The sequence below is a fragment of the Typopeltis vanoorti genome, chromosome 4, assembly GCF_054136105.1.
Source record: "Typopeltis vanoorti isolate ZY-2024b chromosome 4, IOZ_Tvanoo_1.0, whole genome shotgun sequence".
In the NCBI taxonomy this organism is placed as follows: Eukaryota; Metazoa; Arthropoda; class Arachnida; order Uropygi; family Thelyphonidae; genus Typopeltis; species Typopeltis vanoorti.
The window spans coordinates 43,266,687-43,291,131 of record NC_143552.1 but is presented as its reverse complement, the minus strand read 5'-3'; the positions used below and the strand labels follow the sequence as shown (position 1 = coordinate 43,291,131).

The window sequence follows — 24,445 nt, the reverse complement described above, 5'->3', positions numbered from 1 at the left end:
GCCATAATTGGTTAACTGTAATTATTTGAGTGTAGCACTAATGTATTACTGCTACTGTTGGCGTAGCACCTAATACGTTTGTGTAAATAGGCTTATGTACTGGTTACTCATAACTATTCATTTTTCAGGTAATAACATATGCTAAAATATTAATTATAAAACCCTTTTATTAATAATTTCCTATATTTCTGGCAATGTTACATTGCTATCATAAGAGATCACAAAAAACAATCACATGCACCCAGTGTTAGTTCCTGTATGCACATCATTGTTTTTTGAGGCTGAAGAAAGGCAACAGAAGTTTGCTCTAGAGTCCTAAATGGTGCCATCCTGGCAGAGAACAGTTGTTTTGCTAATTTTTCCTCTCCCATTCTGTTTAAGCGACCATACCACATGAGATTAGCTCTGCTAACACATTCCCAGATGCTAACAATGTCAAGTTCTTTCCTAGTATCCTCATTTTTAATATGACATTGCCATTGATGCCATCTGTTCATGCCCCTAATCTTTCTCAGGACTCTCATATCTCTGGTCTCTAGTCTTTGGTCAAGTGCTTTGTTTCTAACTCAGCTCTCAGATTCATAAGTTTAAATTGGTTTAAACACTGTCTTGTATATACAGCTAATTTAGTGTTTTGGCTAATTTCTCTCTTATTTGCATATAAATTTATTCAATTGACTTCCCACCATACCAGCTTTGCTGATTCTGTTGTCTATTTCTATATTTAATTTAACATCTTCAGTAAAAATTGTGCCTAAGTAGCCGAATTGTTTTACTTGTTCTATCCATTCTCCATTCACGATTCAATTGATATTTTCAATGTTTCTGACTATATTCATTGTCTTTGCCTTGTTATTGCTGATTTTCATACAATATTTATTACAACAGTTTTACTCAATTTAGTCAGGGGAATCTTGCAGACTTGTACTGGATTTATTTAAATGCCTAACATCATCTGCATAAAGTAAAGAGCTGAGCTTAACACCTCCAATTTATCAAGTTCAATACTGCTTTCCTTCATAATATGCACACCCTTTCAAGGTGTGCATAATGCCATAAATAATAAGAAAAGTAATTCAATGAGAATTAGAAGTTTAAAGGTCAGAGCAAGATAACTAGGGGGTTACCCCCATATAATTTTTAAGGCATGCAGAAATCCAACCAAGGCTTCTGATTAAGCATCCCATCCTCACCTTTTCATAGTACATCTCATTAGTAGGTATCGATTTGGATAATTACGTTGACAATTTGGATTTACCCGACTGAACTTTATTCTGTAATTGCTTAAAACCAAAAGAAAATGGTACAACATGGAGGGTTATGAGTTGGAGTGTCATCAGGTTAAACAAGGGCCCTGCCATCTTCATTAAGGAACCACAGCAAACAGTGAAAAGTAACTACTAACAGAAATTCAAAATCTTAACTGTAGATCCAAATATAGAAATATCCATGGAAAAAAAAAAAAAGTATGAAAACAAGAGAACATGACAAAAAAATATTGACTGATGAAGCCAAGGATGAATGTGGTGCAACTGTTTGCAAGGAGAGAAAAATATGAGGTTCATGATAGACAAAGTAAAGTCCTGAAAGAGAATAAAGCATATGAATAGTCCTAGCCAAATAAGCCAGTATGAGATATAAAGATGGTTGTGGTTGTTGTCTGAAATTATAATTGAAGTAACTTAAATGAGGCCAGTGTAAAAAAAAAGTGTCCAAGAGAGGAAACTGCTACCTCTGCATGAGACCAGCTAACTCACTTTCATATGAAAAAAAATCTTTAAAGTTTCTATTAGTCCTATGGAGGATTCAAATCCATTCTTTCTAACCAAAGGACACTGTCAATACTGAACTACAGAGGTTCTTATGCCATAAGAGAACAAAGAAGAGTAGCCAAAAATCATGAGAAGACTTTGGTACAATATACAGTATATAAAACACAAGTCATATGATATATAGGTGTTATTGAAATGAAAAAAAAATAATAATAAAATAAATAAAAGTAGTTCTTCTAAACAACAAATATGAGATGTTATATGCAGACAATAATGATTATGGGAAAAAAGGAGTAGATGGTATTCAACACTATATACATAAAAGATAATCTCAAATAGCAGTAAATATCAAGTGGTGTTTAGGCAAATATCAGAATGGAAAACTGGAAAATGTTCTCCTAAGGTTCTATCTACTAAGGAAGGAATTGATGAATTTTTGGTGGCATAAGAGAAGACAGCTAACATAAATGTGAGCTACCTTCTCTTATACCACAAACGGAAGAGAAGAAAATGGATTACCAGACACAAAGAAATATTTTGTGAAATTTGAAGAAATGAGTAAAGCTAATAATAATAGTATCAACTGCTGGATTTCTGTTCAGGACATAAGAGAAGGGAAGTGACTAAATGTGAGCTACCTTCTCTAATTCCACAAACGAATTATCTGATTATCATCATCATTATCAAATTCCTGGCATATACCCTTATGGGGTGTACAGAATTTTATGATAGTACCACATGGAAAGACACATCATTACTAACTTCCTATCAATAATTTTCCTCAAGATTATCCTGTTATCTGTCAACATTGCAATATTATCATCTTTTATTTCTGTCTTGTAAGGCACTTTTTACTGAAAACCACGACAGGGACAGGATAATGGCACTGGAGCATTGCTGGAATAAATGTATTAGTCTTAAGGGAGATTATGTTGAAAAATAAAAATAATTTTGAAATTAGAAATTCGTTTTTTTCTTTGTTAGGCTGAGAACTTTCCAGACCACCCTCATACATCCTGGCCAAATAAAACCACATAACTTTAGCATTTTTTGAAGAACTTTTCTCTTGGCACCTTCTTATATTCCTTTTCCAAATCAACTTGGAAAACTTGAATTATTATATACCCAAGATTTGTCAACTAGTTGTCTTAAAGTGACAATCTGATCCTGACAACCTGTGTTAGGCCTGAATCCAGCTTTTTATTCACCAAGCTTCCGTTCAACAATTTTTCTTAGCAGTTTTTCAAGAATACTTTCATAAATCTTACCAGGAACACTCAGTAGAGAAATTCCTTCTTAATTCTCTCATTCAGCTTTATTCCCTTTTTTATAAATGGGTACTATGAACCAATCAGCTGAAATTCAACCTTCTACAAGGTCTCCTGAATTATTCAGTGTAGTAGCTACTGAAAAATTTTTATACCTTCATATTTGAGCATTTCTGGCAAATATCATTTACTCCAGCCTTTCTACATTTCAAGTTTTTGATGATTTCTATTTCAAGTAGAAATATCACGACTGCATTCCTGTTGGAAGTATTCTACCACCATGCTGCTACTACTTGTTTCATTTAGCAATCTTTCAAAGTAATTACTCCATACATCAAGAATATCTTTATCTTCAGTTTTTCATGTCCTCTTTCCTCCATTTTTGAGCTTTTTCAATAATCTCCAGAATATTTTAGCACTTTCCTGATATTTATTTTCTATGTTCTTACCAAAGTCTAACCATGACTTTTGTTTAGCTATTTTTACACAATGCTTTGCTTTCTTACCTTTATCTCTTGTATTCCCTAAGAGCACATGCTTAGTTGCAATTTGTCATTGGAATACAAATCAAATAAAAGCAAGCTGTACATTTTACACAGGTGTCCATCTTTACTATATGTTTATGTGATGTTAATAGGGTTCAGCAATGTGTACTAATTTGTGGTAATTAGATAATATCTGAAAATAAAAGTAAAACAAATAAGTCAATTTCATGAAACGTTTTGTGCATAATGGTCAACAAATATGAGATTGAACATGAAAAAATACAAGAATATAGTTCTATCATGAAAATCAAATACAAGATTAGGCGTAATTATAAGTTTTTCAGATTATTAATTATACAGCAATACCATAGTACATGACGGTACCAATAATAAAAATATCAGAAAACCTGTGAAGCAGATTTTTTTTTTTATGTGATTGACATCAAGAAAAAAAAAAATACTTACATGGTAAATGTTCAAATGCATATCTATTCTCAGCATCATTTGAGTTAAGGTTTAATTTTACATCCTTTGCACATTGCTCAAGTTCTGTTTTTATTTCTCTTATTTCCTCATGATAATCTGCACGTTAAAAAAAAAAAAAGACTGAACAGACGCATTTAATGTACATTAATTAGTATAAATAATGATAAGATGCTTTTGTTAGTTAAGTCAATGCAACACGTACAGCAAATATCTAATTTTTTTTAATTAAAAAAAAAAAAGGCAAAGTCATAAAAATGACTATAATCACAGTTGAGTAGATAACTTTACATGAAAGGATGAAATAGAATAATAAGTGAACACGTAATACAAGGCTAAGCTCTTGGCAATAACTTCAAAATACAAACTGTAAGGCAACACTGTAGTTCCCACATATCCATTAACATAACCAATTTTCCATTAACAAATTAGACCTAAAAGCCTATCCGTATAGTTTACTCATGAAGAAAATTGGACAATTGGATTAACTTGGTATAAATGAGAAACGAGATTTTTTATTTCTGGCAAGGAGAAGAAATTTAAAAAAAAAAAAAGCTTTCTTTTTAAGACTGGCTTACATCTTGAACTGAAAAGACTTCGTACAAGTTTCTCACATTTTGGATGGGATTTGAATGCAGGTCTTTTCAACAAAGGGAAAAGATGTCATTTGGACTCTCACATGGAATACTTAAACATTATATCAAAAAAATACTTTCAATGGTGGTATCTTTCAAATGGGTAAGCAAACCAAAACACAGGGGACCTGAAATAGGAATCAGTATCAAACAGAATAAAATCAAATATCACATTGAAAGTTACAGACAAAAACTCTTTGATGTTAACTGATGGATCTCAGATATATAAATATTATTTGAGGAAAAATTCAAATCTTGAAAACAAAAACTAAAACTTGGAAACTAAGTCAATGATTTATCCCTAGAAACATATGATGATGCTATCTGCAATGATACAAAAATGAGAATTCACCAGAGTAGATACAAAGTAGATACAATGATCTCAGATACATAAATATTATTGGAGGAAAAAGTCAAATCTTGAAAACAAAAACTAAAACTTGGAAACTAAGTCATCAATGATTTATCCCTAGAAACATATGATGATGCTATTTGCAATGATACAAAAATGAGAATTCACCAGAGTAGACACAAAGAAATTACAGATGCATTCTATGAAAATGAAGAAATGATATGGAAAGGTTTTACTATATAAAAATTGCTGCATACCAGACAGTGTTCCAATTAATTTTAGCTTACAGATCTGAGAGTCACATATTAAAAATAAACGCACTCCAGAAATCCACTAGCAAGTTATCAGAAACAAGCAATGAGTGAATTTTCAGTATCAGTAAATTCATTCAAAATACATTACCTTATTTTCTTCCCATAATTTACATTTTATTAGAAGTTTTATTTCTAACCAGAAGATAGTCCCATCATCATCATCAAATTCCTGACATATACCTCAAGGGGTGTACAGGATATGACAGTACTACATGAAAAATTTAATTTATTACTAACTTCCTATCTACAATTTTCCTCCAAATCAGTCTGTTACTTGTCAGGACTCTAACATTATCAGATCTTATATTCCTATCGTCTAAGGCAATTTGTACCGTATCAATCCACCTATATCTTGGTCTTCCTCTAGGTCGTTTTGCTGCCAACCTGGCAGACAACACTTGTTTTGCTAATCTTTCCTCGTCCATTCTGTTTAAGTGACCATACCACCTGAGATTAGCTCTGTTAACGCATTCCTGGATGCTGACAATGTCAAGTTCTTTCCTAATATCATCGTTTTTAATATGATATTGCCATTTGTTCACGCCTATAATCTTTCTCAGGACTTTCATATCTGTGGTCTCTAGTCTTTGGTCAAGTGTTTTACTTCTAACCTAGCTCTCAGATCCATAAGTTAAAACTGGTTTGAACACTATCTTGTATACAGCTAATTTAGTGTTCTGACTAATTTCTCTCTTACTCCATATGAATTTATTCAATTGACTTCCTACCATACCAGCTTTGTTGATTCCGTTGTCTATTTCCATATTTAATTTACCATCTGTACTAAAAATCGTGCCTAAGTAGCTGAAATGTTTTACTTGTTCCACATGTTCTCCATTCACAACACAGTTGATATTTTCAACGATTCTACCTATTTTCATTGTCTTTGTCTTTTTATTGCTGACCTTCATACCATATCTATTACAACAGTTATTCAATTTAGTCAGAGAATCTTGAAGACTTGTAGCGGATTTATTTAGAAGTATAACATCGTCTGTATAAACCAAAGAGCTGACATTAACATCTCCAATTCTGATATCATGTTTAATACCACTTTCCTTCATAATGTGATCCATATAGATAATGAATAACAGAGGGGATAATGTACATCCTTGTCTCACACCAGTTTTAACATTAAACCATCTTCCTGTACTTCCTTCAATTCTAACTACTGACTTACAACTCAAATAAAGACTAAGTATTGCTTGATATAATACCCCCATTGACACCATATAACTGTAGTGTGTTGAATAGCTTCTCTCTTGGTACCTTTTCATATGCCTTTTCCAAATCGACAAAACTTAAATACAGACCTCTGTTATATTCCAGTGCTTTCTCAACTATTTGTCATAAAGTGAAGATCTGATCCTGACAGCATCTATCTGGCCTGAATCCAGCTTGTTCATTACCAAGCTTTTCTTCCACAATTCTTCTCAACCATTTCTCAAGTATACTGGCATAAATCTTGCCAGTAACACTCAGTATGGAACTACCTCTGCAATTCTCACATTCAGTTTTATTTCCCTTTTTATATATGGCTACTATGAGAGCTCTACTCTAATCATCTGGGATTCGTCCCTCTGTCCACGCCTTCTGAACTATGCAGTGCAGCCACTGTAAGACTTTTATACCACCATACTTCAGCATTTCTGGTAGAATATCATCTACTCCTGCTGCCTTTCCATATTTCAAGCCTTTGATGGCTTTTTCTACTTAAGTATGGATATGTATCTCTGACTGTATGCCTGTTGAGTGTTTTTTACCACTGTGCTATCACTGCTTGTTTCATTTAGCAATGTTTTGAAGTAATCACTCCATACTTCAAGGATATCTTTCTCTCCTGTTTTCATGTCACCTTTATCATCTCTAATTCCTTTTAGAGCACTCTTTCTTCCATTTCTAAGCTTCTTCAACAAACTCCAGAATATCTTACCACCTTCTTGATATTTATTTTCTATGTTCTGTGTGAACATAGAAAATAAATTTCTTCCCATGACTATTGTTTAGCTAATTTTACAGTGTTCAGCTTTCTTACATTTGTCTCTGTATTCTCTAAGAGCACAAGCTGATTTATTTGACAGGAACTTTTGATATGCTTTCTTCTTTTCCTTCACTGCCTCTTTAACTTCCTGTGTCCACCATGGAGTTCTGATTTTTCTATCCTTACAGACAACCTCACCACATGCCTCTCTGGATGAATCAATCAATGTTTTCTTCAGAGTTTGCCACTGAATCTCTAAGGTTTGATTCCTGTTCTCAAACTCTTTCATTTTTTCTTCAATAATCTTTGTGTATTTTAGTCTACAGTTCACATCTGAGAGCTGCTCAACTTTTATTCGTTTTAAAACTTTCTTACGTGTTCTTCTTTTCAATATGAAATAATTTTATCCTGCTCAACACTAAATAGTAATCACTTCCAATTTCAAATCCTCTGTACACTCTGGTTTCCTGCACCAGGGAGAAAACATCACTATCAACAATAACATAGTCAATAAGCCTTTTCTTATTCCTTGCCTCTTCTCTCCACATGAATTTGTGCACATTTTTATGTCGGAACATGGTGGTAGTAATAACCAGTCCATATCCTGAGCAGAAATCCAACAGGTATTTGCCATTATTATTAGCTTTGCTCTTTTCTCCAAATTTTTTCCAAAATATTTTTGTATGTCTGACAATCACTTCCTACTTTGCTATTTAGGTCTCCAACTTTTCATTTTTCATTGTGTCAGTAGCTTTCTCTAGAGCCTCAAAAAATTCCTCCACTTCTACCTTAGTAGAGCCTTCTGTTTGACCATAGGCACAAATAAGTCTCATTGTCCAGTTCCCCATTCTGATATTTGCCCACATCACTCTACTTGAGACTGCTTGCCATTCAAGAAGATTAGTGCTGAATCGTATTTAGTGTTGAATACGATGACTACTTCTTTTTCTTGATTGTCATTGCCTGAATATAATTTTGTATTTATTGCTCAGAAAGATCTCACCAGTTTGTCTTTTTTGTTTCAGTCACCCCAATTATGTAATTCCTCAGCTAGCTCCATTTCTTTGCTATTCAGGCTTCTTTGATAATACCGATCTTTAACGGTGGTGATGTTGAGTTGGGGTGTGTTTTCAGATATGTTCCAGTACCTGACTTTTTGCTGTTTGCCCTGGTTTCCTGGCAAAAACAACAGGGACCTTGTTTAACCGGGCGACGCTCCAACCGGCATGAAATTTTGTCATGTTGTACCATCATTTTGTATTTTGGTTTAAGCCAATAAGAATACAATTTGGTCGGCTATATCCCAAATTGCCAGCCCATCCTCGTTCGTTGTATCCTGGTAAATACCTAACAGGGTTCACCACAAGAAGGTGAGGATTGGATATTAGGTCAGAAGCCCTGGTCAGTTCTCCGCATTCCTTTAAAGGCTGTGTGGAGATCTCCTCTCAGTTATATATTTTGACCTTTAAGCACCCCTTATGTACTTAATAAGTTAATTCCTTCAGAGAATGCCCCCCCCCTCAAGGTCAAGTAATGCCAATCTATGACAACAGGTGGTACTATTTATCTGTCACACCTTCCAGTCTGAACTTAACCTACCAGGCATTTGCTAGTAAATTTCAAAATAAATAAAAATTAATTCTCAAACAACATTTTGCATGACTAGCAAGTCATAATCATTCTTCTTACAAAAATCAGAAATACTATTAAAAAATTAATTTAACAAGATTCTGTTTCATTTGTTTCACTGACAACTATAATAAAAAAATCAGATGAATTAATGTTCTTATAACCCTTAAGCAGTTAACAATTTTAATATAGTATTGTTGTAAGCTTATTTTAACAATTCAGAACACAAACTTGCCTAGCATAATTCAATACTTGAATGTTTTACATAATGAAAAGGCTTTTTAATACTATTATTTAATACAATTATCTAGCAAAGATGAGTTGGAAACTGAACACGTGACTGACATATCATGAACAGCGGCTGTTAATTGGTTTCTTGCCATGAATTTTGTCTTTTCTACTGAACTATTCTTATGAATAAGTTACATAGATAAGAACAATAAATGAAAGGAAACACAATCTACACTTGTTTGTGAAAAATGCAAAACTAAAGATGAATGTGAGGGGTCTCCAAAAGTGTTGAAAATACTAGAGAGAAAAGAGTTCTGTTGGGTCATCGCATAAAAAATCAAGTCAGATGTGCTTTCCAAGAGAAATGGCTTAAGGCTTGTGGCTGCTGACAGTAACTCTAGATTATTGTAAGATTTTTGAGGACCTTTCAAGGTGATGAAATTTAGGTTCAGAGGATTATGTATACTCCTCTCTTTTCTGTTTGCTAGTTACTGCACTATACATTTTCCCAATTTATCCCCATAATTTACATTCTGCAATTCTGATATATTTGATGCTCTCCTTTACACCCTCTCCACTGTAAGTGCATCACCTTGGAAAACTTGGAGACCAGAACTGCACACAAGTGAAGTGTAAGGTCAACAGACAAATCAGTCTTTGCACCACCTCTGTGCAACAGGGTTACCACATATTCTTTTCATGTGGAATCTTCCCATGCTGAGAATCAAATTACACAGTCAGGTCAAAGGCACAGCCACGTCTGCTGAACACTTCTAGCACTGCTGATATTGTATTAGATGCTATTGCAGAATTCAGTTTATGCAACATCTTAGCACTCACATATGTGCAAATTTCTTCATCCTGTGTAGAGGTAGCATCGAACTACATGCAGCTCTAGGCAAAACAGACACTCATTAGTTGAACAATCTCTTCTGCATCCGCCATCCATTTTCAGCATATTTATTCTTTCCCATTCATTCCTTCTGTTATTAGCAGCATAATGATAGAATTCTTTTAGGCTGTCTTTAAGATGTAGAGCTAGTTCTTTTTCAGATTCAGGCAGCTTTCTGTGAAATACTTTTAACTTTTCTCACCTAGTAATTTTCATAATTGATGTCATCCTTATGCACATCTTTACTCAAGAATTTTATGCTTAATAAGCCTGTATATCCATTTTACTCCTATTCTACTCGTTCTTGGAACTCTTTGAACACATTCTAATACACCATCATGCAACTGCTCCAACCAACAGGTACAAATCCTACTGTGGGTGTTTGTGGTGGGAGATGAATTTCATTGCCTGGTGTGAGTCCATCACCCTGCTTATTAGAGGCCTGAAGTGGCTTTATATATATATATATATATATATATATATATATATATATATATATATATATATATATATATATATATATATATAAAGTGATAAATCCTTAGCTCACCCATGGTATAAATTAATGGGTGGGTACAACTTTTCATGGGTGGGTACAACATAAAAAAAATAAAAATTTCCTCTGCAGTATAATCAGGTTTTTAAACACACTGACCTTGAGTTTCTTCAGTCACATGTTTCTGAAGGAAGAGTTACCTTTCCATCTTGTCTGTCCTTCCTAAAAATACTGCACTATTTACACTCAATCTGTCTCACAAAGCTAAGGCTAACTGATGCCTATTCCCTCAAGTTAAAACATGTCCATCAAGGCAACAAACTCTGCCCCTTTGATCTTGATATTTCTGGCACTTGGTTACAAATATATGTTACCAACAGGTTTTTTTTTTTTTTTTTTTTTTTTTTTTTTTTTATACTCATCTCTGTAGTCTTCATGAGTCACTGACTCATGGAGATGCCTTAAGATTACAACTTGCAGATGTCTATTCGTATCTGAACCAGACAAGCATACAATCTTTCCATCAAGATCGAACCCCATGATTATATGTACATTTGTGTCATTAAACACATTTGTATAAGTGAGTTGCTTTTAAGATATATTGTTATCATTCCATATTATAGCATCATGATCTAGACTCCCCCAATTCTCTGTATTTGATCACATACCGATAAATAATTTCTCCAGTCTCCTAATCCTAAATAAATTCAAGTGCAAGCTGTCACTATTATATAAAAGTAGTTTTCACTCTCTCTCTCCACGCATCCAAAAACTTTCAACTGTTTCTTCCACATAACATATGCATAGAATCATTTGCTATCACAGTCCTCCTCAGTTCTTGATAACAGTCTAACGATTTTCACTCTTGCTTCTTCCAGCAATCTTTTCATATCGTCTCTCATACTGTATATATTACTGGTAAATTATTTGTACCTATGAGAATTATCATCTCTCTTTTCTGTTTTACAATTATGACACAAATTGACTGTGTGCATGTGAAATGTATTTGTCATAAAATATGAAAGATTTGTGGAAGGAAAAGCAAGACTGGTGAGCAAATGTGGGGAATGTTTTAAGAGCAAGTGCCACCTGTATGGGGAAGCGAAACATGTGATAGACAAAAGGCAGGAAAATATATCAGAAAAATTGATTAAAATTACAGATCAAGAGGATCTTATGAAACAAATAGCATGCTTATGTAGAATCCCTCAAAAGACAATGTGCGAGACCCAATGATTACAGAGACAGCAAGCAACTGGCAGATCCAAGAAGAAAATATAAACGAGAGGACCAAGAAAAAAGACAGGAACATGAGACAAAATGAGAGGAGAAAACTAATGTGAAAAAACTCTTAAGATGCAAAGAGCTAAGGTGAAAGAATTAATTTTGGCAAGCACTATAATGACATGAAATGTGAAAAATATTGCATGAGAGAAGATGCACAAGAGTTACAGGAGGATGTAAAAAAGAGCAATAGACTAAAGATTGCAAATCTACTGCCACAGTACAACAGAGGTTACATGAGGAGAAGAAGATCAATGATGATTACAAATGAACAAGGATAAATCAGGAAGAAGTTGGATGGGTATCATTAAGCAAAATCTAAAAAAAAAACATTGTGGAGACCATATAGAAAGGTGATCAGCAAGCTCTTGAGCAGTATAGTACACAAGCAAGAAAGATGACCAGCATGGTAAAGAAGGCAAAATCAGATTGAGAGGTTAGTTAAGCAGGCTAATGAAAATCAAAGTTATTTTGCTATGTTGCAGGGAAAAAAAAATCATGAATGACCAATGAAAGATAACATTATTACAGAATGTCAATAGTAGCAAGCAGGCTAAATAAATGACCACTCTACAAGTCCAGGTGAAGATATTGCTGTGACAAATGTAACAAGAACTAGGAATAGAGGTTGATTAATGATGTACTTAGAATACTGCAGAATTTCCATGCAAATACAACTCTGGGTTTAGATGGGATATCAGCTTGTGTATTATGAGAATGTACAAAGCAGGTAGCATTGACTTTCACCTAGGCTGTTCAACATAATAAAGTCCTACAATAAATTTAGTTTAATCCTTTATCCAAGTGTGAGCAAACAAAGTTTGCACCTGAAAGTATCTTCAGGACTGGGGTAAGGTGGTACAACACCAATAAATGAAAATTTAATAAATTAAATTTAATATTTAATAATAAAAAAATTAAATAATAAAGTCCTAAGGGAATGGAAGGACAGCAAGATAGTCCTAGTGAATCATGGAGGTTCCAAGAAAGAGTTAGAAAATTACAGAAAAATCAATTATCTAGGGAACAATGAAGTTCATAGAAGACCCACAAATCGGGTATTGGTGAATATGACACTCAACCTGGGAGGGGGCAAAATGGCTCTGTAGAGGGCAATTTATTTTCATTTTTTGCAATTGTGACAATTGAAATGTGTAAAGAGAACAGTTACATAATTAATTTTGCAAAGCTATTTGACAGGGTACCACATGGAACTCTGACAAATTTCAGTAGTAAAGGTAGATATGAAGCTGGTGATATTAGATAGGTTGGCTGATTGACAGATACCAATGAGTAGTATATGAAGGAGCAGAATCCAGGAGAAGGGCAAGTGACTAGCAGTGTGCTGAAGGACCACTTCCATTTAATTTATACATAAATGATAAATGAAATAAAATAATTTTAAGAGAAATTTTCAGTTGTTTGCTAATTATGCAAAATTGTGTGGATTAAATTGGTCTCCTCATTTGTAATGAAACCTCCACAAGTCTTCAAACTCCATGGAGGTTTCACTGCAATAACAGAAAGCTAGTAATAATGCAAATATAATCGGTGTAATATGATTATATAAGTACCTATATACCCTTTGAGAGTATATTACACAAGTTTGATAATTTAAATGATGCAATAAATTTTTTAGGAAGAAGTTTTTTCAATAATAACTTATGGATGTGAGACTTGGAAACCTAAAGAAGTCTGATATACTGAAAGGCAGACAAATGGATGGGTGAAAGAAAAAATGACTGGTAGAACTTTAAAGTTCCTACTAGTTTTGCACAGTAAAGGATACTGGCAAAAGAAAGCTCAAATACCTGAGACAAATTGAAAGGATGTAAGGAGGACTTTTCAAAACAGTATTAGAAGGTAAAGTTCCTGGAAAAAGAGAGGAAGTGATAGACCATCAATGAGATAGGTGGATGGTGTGTGTGTGAAGTTACTAGTCTTGAGAGCTGAAGTCTCCAGAAAAGCATACAACAGGACCACCTACATCACTGAGAAACAGAGCGGCCATACGCATCTGATGATGACCAATACATTGATAGATGGAATAAATAACTTGCTTAATACATTTCATCATCATCATCATCATCAAATTCCTGCCATGTACCCTCAAGGGGTGTACAGGATATGACAGTACTACATGAAAAAATTACATCATTACTAACTTCCTATCTACAATTTTCCTCCAAATCAGTCTGTTACTTGTCAAGACTCCAACATTATCAGATCTTATATTTCTATCATCTAAGGCACTTTGTACCGTATCAATCCACCTATATCTTGGTCTTCCTCTGGGTCGTTTTCCTGCCAACCTGGCAGAGAACACTTGTTTTGCTAATCTTTCCTCTCCCATTCTATTTAAGTGACCATACCATCTGAGATTAGCTCTGCTAACGCATTCCTGGATGCTGACAATGTCAAGTTCTTTCCTAATATCCTCATTTTTAATATGATATTGCCATTGATGCCATCTGTTCACGCCTCTAATCTTTCTCAGGACTCTCATATCTGCGGTCTCTAGTCTTTGGTCAAGTGTTTTACTTCTGACCCAGCTCTCAGATCCATAAGTTAAAATTGGTTTGAACACAGTCTTGTATACAGCTAATTTAGTGTTCCGACTAATTTCTTTCTTATTCCATATGAATTTATTCAATTGACTTCCCACGATACCAGCTTTGCTGATTCTGTTGTCTATTTCTATATTTAGTTTACCATCTTCAGTAAAAATTGTGCCTAAGTAGCTGAAATGTTTTACTTGTTCCACAGGTTCTCCATTCACAACACAGTTGACATTTTCAATGATTCTGCCTATTTTCATTGTCTTTGTCTTTTTATTGCTGACCTTCATACCATATCTATTACAACAGCTATTCAATTTAGTCAGAGAATTTTGCAGACTTGTTGCAGATTTATTTAGAAATACAACATCATCCGCATAAAGCAAAGAGCTGACATTAACATCTCCAATTTTGATATCAGGTTTAATACCACATTCCTTCATAATGTGATCCATATAGATAATGAATAACAGAGGGGATAATGTACATCCTTGTCTCACACCAGATTTAACATTAAACCATCTTCCTGTACTTCCTTCAATTCTAACTGCTGACTCACAACTCAAATAAAGACTAAGTATTGCTTGATATAATGCCCCATTGACACCATATAACTGCAGCGTATTGAATAGCTTCTCTCTTGGCACCTTGTCATATGCCTTTTCCAAATCGACAAAACTTAAATACAGATCTTTGTTATATTCCCATGCTTTCTCGACTATTTGTCGTAAAGTGAAGATCTGATCCTGACAGCCTCTATTTGGCCTGAATCCAGCTTGTTCTTCACCAAGCTTTTCTTCCACAATTCTTCTCAACCGTTTCTCAAGTATACTTGCATAGATCTTGCCAGGAACACTCAGTAGGGAAATACCTCTGTAATTCTCACATTCAGTTTTATTTCCCTTTTTATATATGGGTACTATGAGAGCTCTACTCCAATCATCGGGAATTCGTCCCTCTGTCCAGGCTTTCTGAACTATGCAGTGCAGCCACTGTAAGACTCTTATACCACCATACTTCAGCATTTCTGGTCGAATATCATCTACTCCTGCTGCCTTTCCACATTTCAAGCCTTTGATGGCTTTTTCTACTTCAAGTATGGATATGTATTCCTGACTGCATGCCTGGTCAGTGTTTTTTATCACTGTGCTCTCATCACTGCTTGTTTCATTTAGCAGTTTTTCAAAGTAATTACTCCATACTTCAAGGATATCTTTTTCTCCTGTTTTCATTTCACCTTTATCATCTCTAATTCCTTTTACAGCACTCTTTCCTCCATTCCTAAGCTTCTTCAACAACCTCCAGAATATTTTGCCACTTTCTTGATATTTATTTTCTATATTCTTGCCAAAGTCCTCCCATGACTTTTGTTTAGCTAGTTTTACACACTGTTTAGCTTTCTTACATTTGTCTCTGTATTCTGTAAGAGTAAAAGCTGACTTATTTGCCAGGAACTTTTGATATGCTTTCTTCTTTTCCTTCACTGCCTCTTTAACTTCCTGTGTCCACCAGGGAGTTCCGATTTTTTTATCTTTGCACACAACCTCACCACATGCCTCTCTGGCAGAATCAATCAATGTTTCCTTCAGAGTTTGCCACTGAATCTCCAAAGTTTGATTCCTGTTCTCAAACTCTTTCATTTTCTTTTCAATAATATTTCTGTATTTTAGTCCACAGTTTACATCTGAGAGCTGCTCAACTTTTATTCGCTTTAAAACCTTCTTACATGTTATTCTCTTCAGTATGAAATTCAATTTTATCCTGCTCAAGACTAAATAGTGATCACTTCCAATTTCAAATCCTCTGTACACTCTGGTGTCCTGCACCAGGGAGAAAACATCACTATCAACAATAACATAGTCAATGAGACTTTTCTTATTCCTAGCCTCTTCTCTCCATGTAAATTTGTGCACATTTTTATGTTGGAACATGGTGTTAGTAATAACCAGTCCATGTCCTGAGCATTTCAATAAGTTCAAATTTAAATTCAATTCATTTTACAATTAAAATCTGCATGTATTGTATATAAGTTACTAAAGATTACAGTCATAACCTACCTGATATATAATGGTCTGTTGTCTCCTTGATAAAATCTAACTCTGCACCTAATTTTAATATCTGATTTTCCTCTAAATCTATTGGAACTGTTTCTATGAGTCCAAAATCCAAATCTTTTAAGGACTCCGAATCAAAATTTGCAATTTCATCATCTTCAACATCCAAAATAAAATTTCCAAGATCAAAATCAGGAAGCCCAAATGAGTCCACATTTAAGCCTAAATCAGTTAATACTTTTAGCCATTCGACATCGTTTTCAATTTCTGGACAGTTTTCAATTACCTGTATGGATAATAAAGAATAACAAGGGTTATTTTAACCTAACCTAGAAAATGTTCTTAATATGTACAATATTAAGAACTTAAGTTCTTAATATTGTACATTACTATATAATTGTATATAGTAATGTACAATATTATCAAACAGCATATAACTGAAAGAGCATCATTGTAGTGAAATCAGTAATGACTAGAAGGATTTAGGTTTATATCAATCCCTTAATAATCTTTTCAAATGAATTGAGAATAGTGGAAAAATCAGTCTTATATGAAGATGCCCGCCCCACCCCCATTCCTCTTGGGGCTTTTCAGCCCAAAGCAGGTGACCAGAATTAAAAAAGTAAGAATCAGGTTCATGAAAAAAAATAAATAAATAAATAAAATAAGTTACTTTTTTTTTTCACAATCCCACCCAGAAAAGGTTGTAAATCAATGTATAGCATATCTTTTTTTTATTAGCAGATCCTCAGGCTTATCATATGGGTACAGAGTAGGTTTAATTAAAATTAAAAACAATATTAAAGAACAGAACAGAATATATCTAACATATGAGTAAACCATTATACAAAGTCAGTATCATTTGTATCATAAATTTATGTAAAAATTTATCAGCCACTTAGCTGCCTTCGTTGATGTGGTCACTAAGTCTGATAAATTGCTGGGGAAGGCTCATAAGCTGCATTCTTAATAATGCAAGTCATTGTTTGAACTGATGTTCCACAGTTGCAAGCTGGAGTTGAATTGATGGATGCCCCAGGAATACAAGCATGCTGTACACTGCTGCAGTCTGGGGGAAGGCAGCGTTGCTTGCATCCATAACATTCCTTAACCTAAATGTGTCCCTTGGATGGTGCTAAATGAGCAACAGCGATATTGGGTGCCAAACTGCCACTTCGGGGAATCCTGGCAATTGAGCAGGAACAAATGTCAAAAGTGCATCCTTGGGCTAAGGTCAAGGATCAGCTAATCCAGAAAAACCCTGTTGTAGAAAACTAATTTTTTTCTTCTGGCTTATTCATCATGCCTCTAATAAAGAGAGTACTCTCACACTGAATGATGAAAATTATTTTGAACTTATCTGTCCTATTTCAACGAACTAGTGACAAAGGTGTACTATAGATATCTTATGACAGTTAATGCCAATGAAAGGTAAGAACTTTTCTACAATACAGAAATCCAAAACATTACCATGAAGTTTTTTTTTTCTTTCAGTAAGGTGATAATCTTGTTTTACATGAATGTATACATTTATTACAAAATGTTCTTTGATCATTCAAATTTAGCATTTCTTTGGATCACACTATGTAGTGAGTGTCTGCTTACAGTGAGTGATATCTGTATTATTGTGATATTTTCCAAATGAAATCTGATGTCTCCTACTAGCATCAACTATGCTGTACGTACTCTTGAGTAAAGCAAGATATCATACCAAACAAAATATCTTAAGCAGAATGTACACTTAACACGTTTTCCAACCAACCATATCTGGATCCCTTTGTTGTGCATTATCCATTAGATTTATTTTTGTTTCTAGTTAGTCAGTGAGAAAGAACTGGAACTATCACCTCATCATAAGCAAGATTGAGTAGCACCACAATGAAAAAGACATGCAAGAAAACATTTTTGGTCATGTATGACATGATATGTCAGTCCATGTTCACAAAGTACATACAGATGTGCATACCTTATTTTGGGAACTGGAACATTTGAACAATTTTCATTATTACAACCAAATATCATTAAATAACTTCCTGAACTGATGAATAGTTTATCCAGCAACTGCAATCCACATGAGGGTGATGCCAATGACTCATATTCAAACAAAACAAAATTAATTCCTATAAAAAGTTTAAGGATTTGAATACAACTTTGAATGACTGAACAAGTAAACAAAAAGTGAGCATTTCGCTGTTTTGCAGTTGTGTTTAACATTTTTTCATTTCAATTTGTTAATTTCATTTATTTCTATATGCATATTTTCTTCAAAAATGAAGTCAGGAATATATAAAACAATTTAGGCAATATTATTGGAAAAAAATTGGTCCCTATTGTCAATCATAAACTTCATTTTTTGGGGGAGGAGGGTCCACAATTAATCAAGAAGTGAATACCCATTAAATTATTCTGCATTCCTATCATGGAAGAATATAAATTTTAAATAATGGCTTCACACATGTAAGAGAAAACTAAATAGAATTTATTACTCCTATATATTTTGCTCAATATATCAGGAGCTTCTTTCAGGCAGAACGCAGAAGAACCTTGAACAACATTTAACAACCCGTAACAACATTTAAATTCTGAATACAAGAATGACTCGTACAGCAGATATGTATCACACGTCTTGGTCACAGCTGTACAGTAAAAGAAAACTAATTAACTATTAGAGTTCAAAGATGTGAGAATAGATATATAATTAGCTAAAAAAATAAAACATTTAAAAAATACATACATTTTTTTAATTATAAACAATTAATAGTAATCACTTCCCAAAAAAAACTTAGAGATAGGCATACAGTCTATTTGATTAAGATTAGGATGGTGGTGTAGGGCTTTACATGATTCAAAAAACAGATAACCAAATATAATTTGTACACCATCTTCAAACTAGCATGGAAGTTATCTTTCTTACCACTTATCAAAGATATGTTATTTCTCAATAGAAATATTCTGGTTTTGTGACCACATGTTTATTAGAGAACTGTTTTTAAAAAAGTAAACACGTACTAACAATAACCTGACAAGTTTTGTTAGTCGTAAGACTAGCATCTTCAGGGGTAAAGAGAACTAACAGTTTAAAGCACAAACTATAAGAAATTATAAAAAACGAGTTCACTTGTTGGTATTATGAACATCAAAAAAGTTTGTTAAAAAAACGAACAACAGATCTATACAAATGTTAATGCATTCATGTGTAAAGACATGATTTAAAAATTATGTCTAATGCACATGTCTCTATTAAACTTCTAATAACTTAAACATGAACACTTAAATTATATACAGAAGTTGTCATGGAGATAATGACATTTGTTGTCACGGTCTGTGATTCACGCTCATTCTGTCCATGGTCTGAAGTGGATAAATTTATAATAAACGATGACCAAACTTGATTAAAAATCAAACCTTGGTTTTTGTTGCATTGCGTAGGAATTTTAATCATATTTGCCATCTCTTTGAATTTTTTTGTGAAACAATTCTTATCAATATAGGACATGTTTGTTCTATCCCATAGTACATCATGACTGGTAGAAGCTGTATCGATATAGAACAAACATGTTCTATATTGATAAGAATTGTTTCACAAGAAAATTCAGAGGCACCAAATATGATTAAAATTCCTACGCAATGCAACAAAACCAAGGTTTGATTTTAAATCGAGTTTGGTCATCGGTTATTAAAAATTTACCCACTTCAGACCACGGACAGAGTGAGCGTGAACTAAGAACATGACAACAAATAGCATTATCTCCAACTAGCACGAAATAATGGTTGTATAGATCTGTTGTTCGTTTTTTTAACGAACTTTTTTTATGTTCATAATACCAACAAATGAACTTGTTTTTCATAATTTGTTATAGTTTGTGCTTTAAACTGTTAGTTCTCTTTACCCCTGAAGATGTGTCTTACGACTAACAAAACTTGTCGGGTTATTTTTAGTACTTGTTTACTGTTTTAAAAACAGTTCTCTAATAAACATGTGGTCACAAAACTGGAATATTTCTATTCAACTTCTTAATCACAGAGACCTATGCATGAATAGGTTATTTCTGTCTTTGCCTGGTGTTTATCAAATACCCTGTTTTTGTCAGTATTGTTACTTTGGACAGACTGGCCATTCTGCTACTATTAGAATGGAAGATTGTATAAGATTTCTGGAATCTGAAGGCTCAGGCCTTGCTTCTCATGTCAAGCACATAAGACAGTTCACTGGAACCACACCAAGATACAATATTATAGAAATTTGATTATCTATTTTTCGAATCATGTGAAGCCCTATGCCACCCTCCTAATCTTAATCAGACAGACTGTACATGCCTATCTCTAAGTTTTGGAAGTGATTGCTATTTATTTTTTTTAATTGATTAATTATTTATACATTATTCCCACATCTCACCAAGACGTGTGATATTACATTCATGCTATATGACTTGTTCTTGTATTCATAATTTAAATGTTGTTGTTACCAGTTCTTCTGCTTTCTCCCTGAAAGAAGCTCATGACATATTGAACAAAATATATTGGAGTAATAAATTATATTTAGTTTTCTCTTACATGTGCAAAGACATTATTTAAAAATTATGCCTAATGCACATCTCTATTAAACTTCTAATAACTTAAACATGAACACTTAAATTATATACAGAAGTTGATATGCAAGTTTAAATTATTACAACAAAGAAGCTGTCAGTTCATTCAGCAACCACCCAGTTCTGGCTATGAAAAATGGGTAATGAATTTAACTGACTGTCCTTTTACCAATGATGAAAAGTCCGGATTTTGCAGTAATGTTTTGACATTTGCCTCATTTAGACTTTATGGTGGGTGTAGAAAAGAAAAAAAAGAGAAAAAAAAAAGCCATTTATAAATGCTTATTGTATCCTAAATAGAATTCAAAATGCAGATCACTCAAACATGTTTTTGATTGCCCTTAAAGAGGTCGTTTATTAAATACTTGAGTAATTCATATAATTAATATATATATTTCCCCTAAAGCAACTGTTTACTACTGGCTTCCAGGATGTTGGCACTTTCGCTGAAAACATGGAGGCTTGATTCAGGATAACTCTTATATCTGAATTATGCTTCTGATTTCAAAACATTTCCATCTATTGTGCTCTATCTAACATCAGGTATAATTTCCTACAGTAGTTCTGAACTTATTAATTTAAGAGCTGGCAAACTATTTCAATGAATTAGTTCTGTTCATGGTTTAAAATAATTTAAAACTTATTAATGGGGTGTTAAGGAAAGTTGGTCACATTTGAAAGTGAGAGAACAATGTGCATACACCAATATGCAAGGCATGTACATTATTCTTTAAAGTCTGCCATACAGTAAAGCAAACTTCCAGTTTTTTATGCATGACATAAATCAAAAAGAATGCAACTTGCTGACAATAATAATTTTTGGAAAAAAAAAAAAAATAAGTTATAACTATAACATAAATGTTAAAGGAAAATTGTATACTATTACATACCAAACTCTCTTCTGATAATAAAACAGGTGGATGATCCTGAAAATCATTTTCATTATGGGTAATAATCTATATAGATAGAAAATAGATGATTTAATAACCATAATCAATAAAATATGCATATTACAGATTCACCATGCTTATTATTTAAAACAAAGTTACTCTTGGAGGAGGGGACACATTTTCACTGCTAAAACAGCTTTTTTTTTTTTTTTTTAAACCCCAACACACAGGTTAACATTTCAAACTTAAGACCTAGATGCTGACATTTGGATAAAGGATGAAACCAAGAATAGTGGTTTCTTGGCATCTTTAATTTATACTATAAGACTATTAGACAACTGTACCACATGTTAAAAATAATGAAACATTTACATATACCAGAATGGTGTCAACATGACAGGCATCTATTGGATGGCTCAGCTCATTAATTCTTCAGGTGTGACAGAATTCACTACAGCTGAATGCCAATTTTTTAGCATATGAGATTTGATTAAATTAAATGACAACAGCATTTATTTTCTAAAACTCACTGCTCTGTTCTCAATCTTTTAACTTCTGCATTACCTGAAAGTCTTTCAAAATAATCCTTACTAACATTTAATAAACAAGGATTCCTCTTGCTTTTGCTGCCTAATTTTTAAGTGACTGCTAAGGAAAGTACAGAGAGATAGATAGATAGACAGGCTATTGTCATTAATATTTCAAAATCATGTGAACAGCCTAGAACATAGATGGCAAACCTATGGCAGGTGTGCCAGAGTTGGCATGTCCGAGAATTTTGCTGGCACGTCAACGATTTACAGGTGATATCCTTTTATACACTTATAAATTATTCAACCTTTTTTTTTTTAATTGTTACAATACATAAAAGTTACATTTTCTTTTACACGACAGAGCAGCTATGAAGATGTGTATATGATTGGTGTGGTATTAACAAAAGATCACGCGACTTAAAGATAAAAGCAAACCGACAATTTTTGAATTGAAATGCTAAATTCTCTTCAACCAAATCCCATAACATCTGCAACTGTCATAACAACATTCACTATATATATATATATATTTCTTAGTTTTAACACATTCACGACGAGGTGTCATTTATTGTTCCGACAGAACTTCTCATTACTGGCGGGCTCAACTCACACAAAGTTTCAACAGTTGGTTGATTTGGGGGGAGGGTTGAGCTGGCAAGGAAACTCACACAAGCATTATATGACATGTTTCAATTCTAGTGGAGGTTTCTTCTGTGGTTTAGAAGTTCATAAGACATATTCCAGTAATTGGACCACATTTTTTTTATTAAGCTAAAACACAATAAAGAAATAAAACCTGACAAATTTCGTAAGTCATTTGACTTACATCTTCAGGGGTAAAAGGTAACTTAGAGTTTAAAACACATAAAATAGAAATTATTCTAAAATAGTTCATACTATACAGTTGTAGCCGTCTGACTGTTCATAAAATTAAAAATCAGAATGCAGATTCAAAGCAGTGCTAAGTTTAAAGAATGCTGGATGATGCCACGTTCTGTTGTTCATGTTCGTAATGTCCGAGGTCTGACTGAGGTATATTTTTTCATCAAAGCTGACCAAACTTGGTGTAGAATTAAGCCCTGGTTTTTATTGCATTGTGTTGGAATTCTAAGCATGTTTGCAACTTCTTTAAATTTCCTTATGTAACAGTTTTTTTTCTATGTAAGACATATTTGTTTTCTGTCAGAGTACATTGTGGCCAGTGGAAGTGGTATGGAAAGCTAGACCTGATTTGTGTTCTCTTCTGTATTCGCCAGATCTTCCTGTCTATCCTGCGTAGCAGATGCAGCAAGAACAATAAATTTTATATACACCTGGCTTTTTTTAAAGGATGATGTGGAGGTTTCGGGGGATATAGAAATCTTGAAATTTTTTCCGCGGCAGAAAGGCTACTTTGATGTTATGCTTGTTTAGTAATTTAACCATCTTGTCTGTAACATTCTTGATATATGGAAGTGTGATAGCATTTTTGAAATCTTGTTTCTGTGAGATGTTTGTAGGTGGTGTGTGTGGAGGAATTTTTTTGATTTCTTGGGTTCTTGTCTTGGGTTCATAACCATTTTTTTTGAGGATGTGTTAAATATTCTAATTCTTCATTTCTCTGTTTTTCTGTGCTGGAAATATTATAAGCTCTGTCCCTCAGGGTTTTAATTAGACCTATTTTTTGCGAAGGGTGGTGGTGTCAGGCCGCATTAAGAAGTCTTCCTGTGTTGGTGGGTTTTCTATATATTGAGAACGAAAGTTTATTATCTTTTTCATTGACTTCTAATAGGATGTCAAGAAAGGAAGTTTTCTAAGTTCTTCTTGTTCTAAAGTAAATTTTTATATTCTTATGTAAATTATTCAGGTAATCTTTGAAAGCAATGAGTTCATCTGTTGTTCCTGGCCATATGATGAAAATATCGTCTATGTAGCATAGCCAAATTTTTAGTTTTTTATGATAATTGATTAAAGCATTATTTTCAAAATTTTCCATAAACAGGTTAGCTAAAGCCGGAGA

General features: G+C 33.5%; 1 protein-coding gene across 4 annotated transcripts in view; it reads right to left on the bottom strand.

The window, feature by feature from the left end:
* Positions 1-24,445, bottom strand: part of LOC150107261 (uncharacterized) — a 149,079-nt gene that overhangs the window by 82,253 nt on the left and 42,381 nt on the right. For 3 of the 4 annotated variants that reach the window (XM_090391109.1, XM_090391111.1, XM_090391112.1), the window contains exons 4-6: positions 21,914-21,979; positions 16,438-16,720; positions 3,991-4,107 (exon numbers count right to left, since the gene is read on the bottom strand). In XM_090391109.1, the coding sequence (XP_090247235.1) occupies positions 3,991-4,107; positions 16,438-16,720; positions 21,914-21,979 (466 nt within the window). The remainder of the gene's footprint in view (positions 1-3,990; positions 4,108-16,437; positions 16,721-21,913; positions 21,980-24,445) is intronic. The other variant, XM_090391110.1, reaches the window with a different exon arrangement.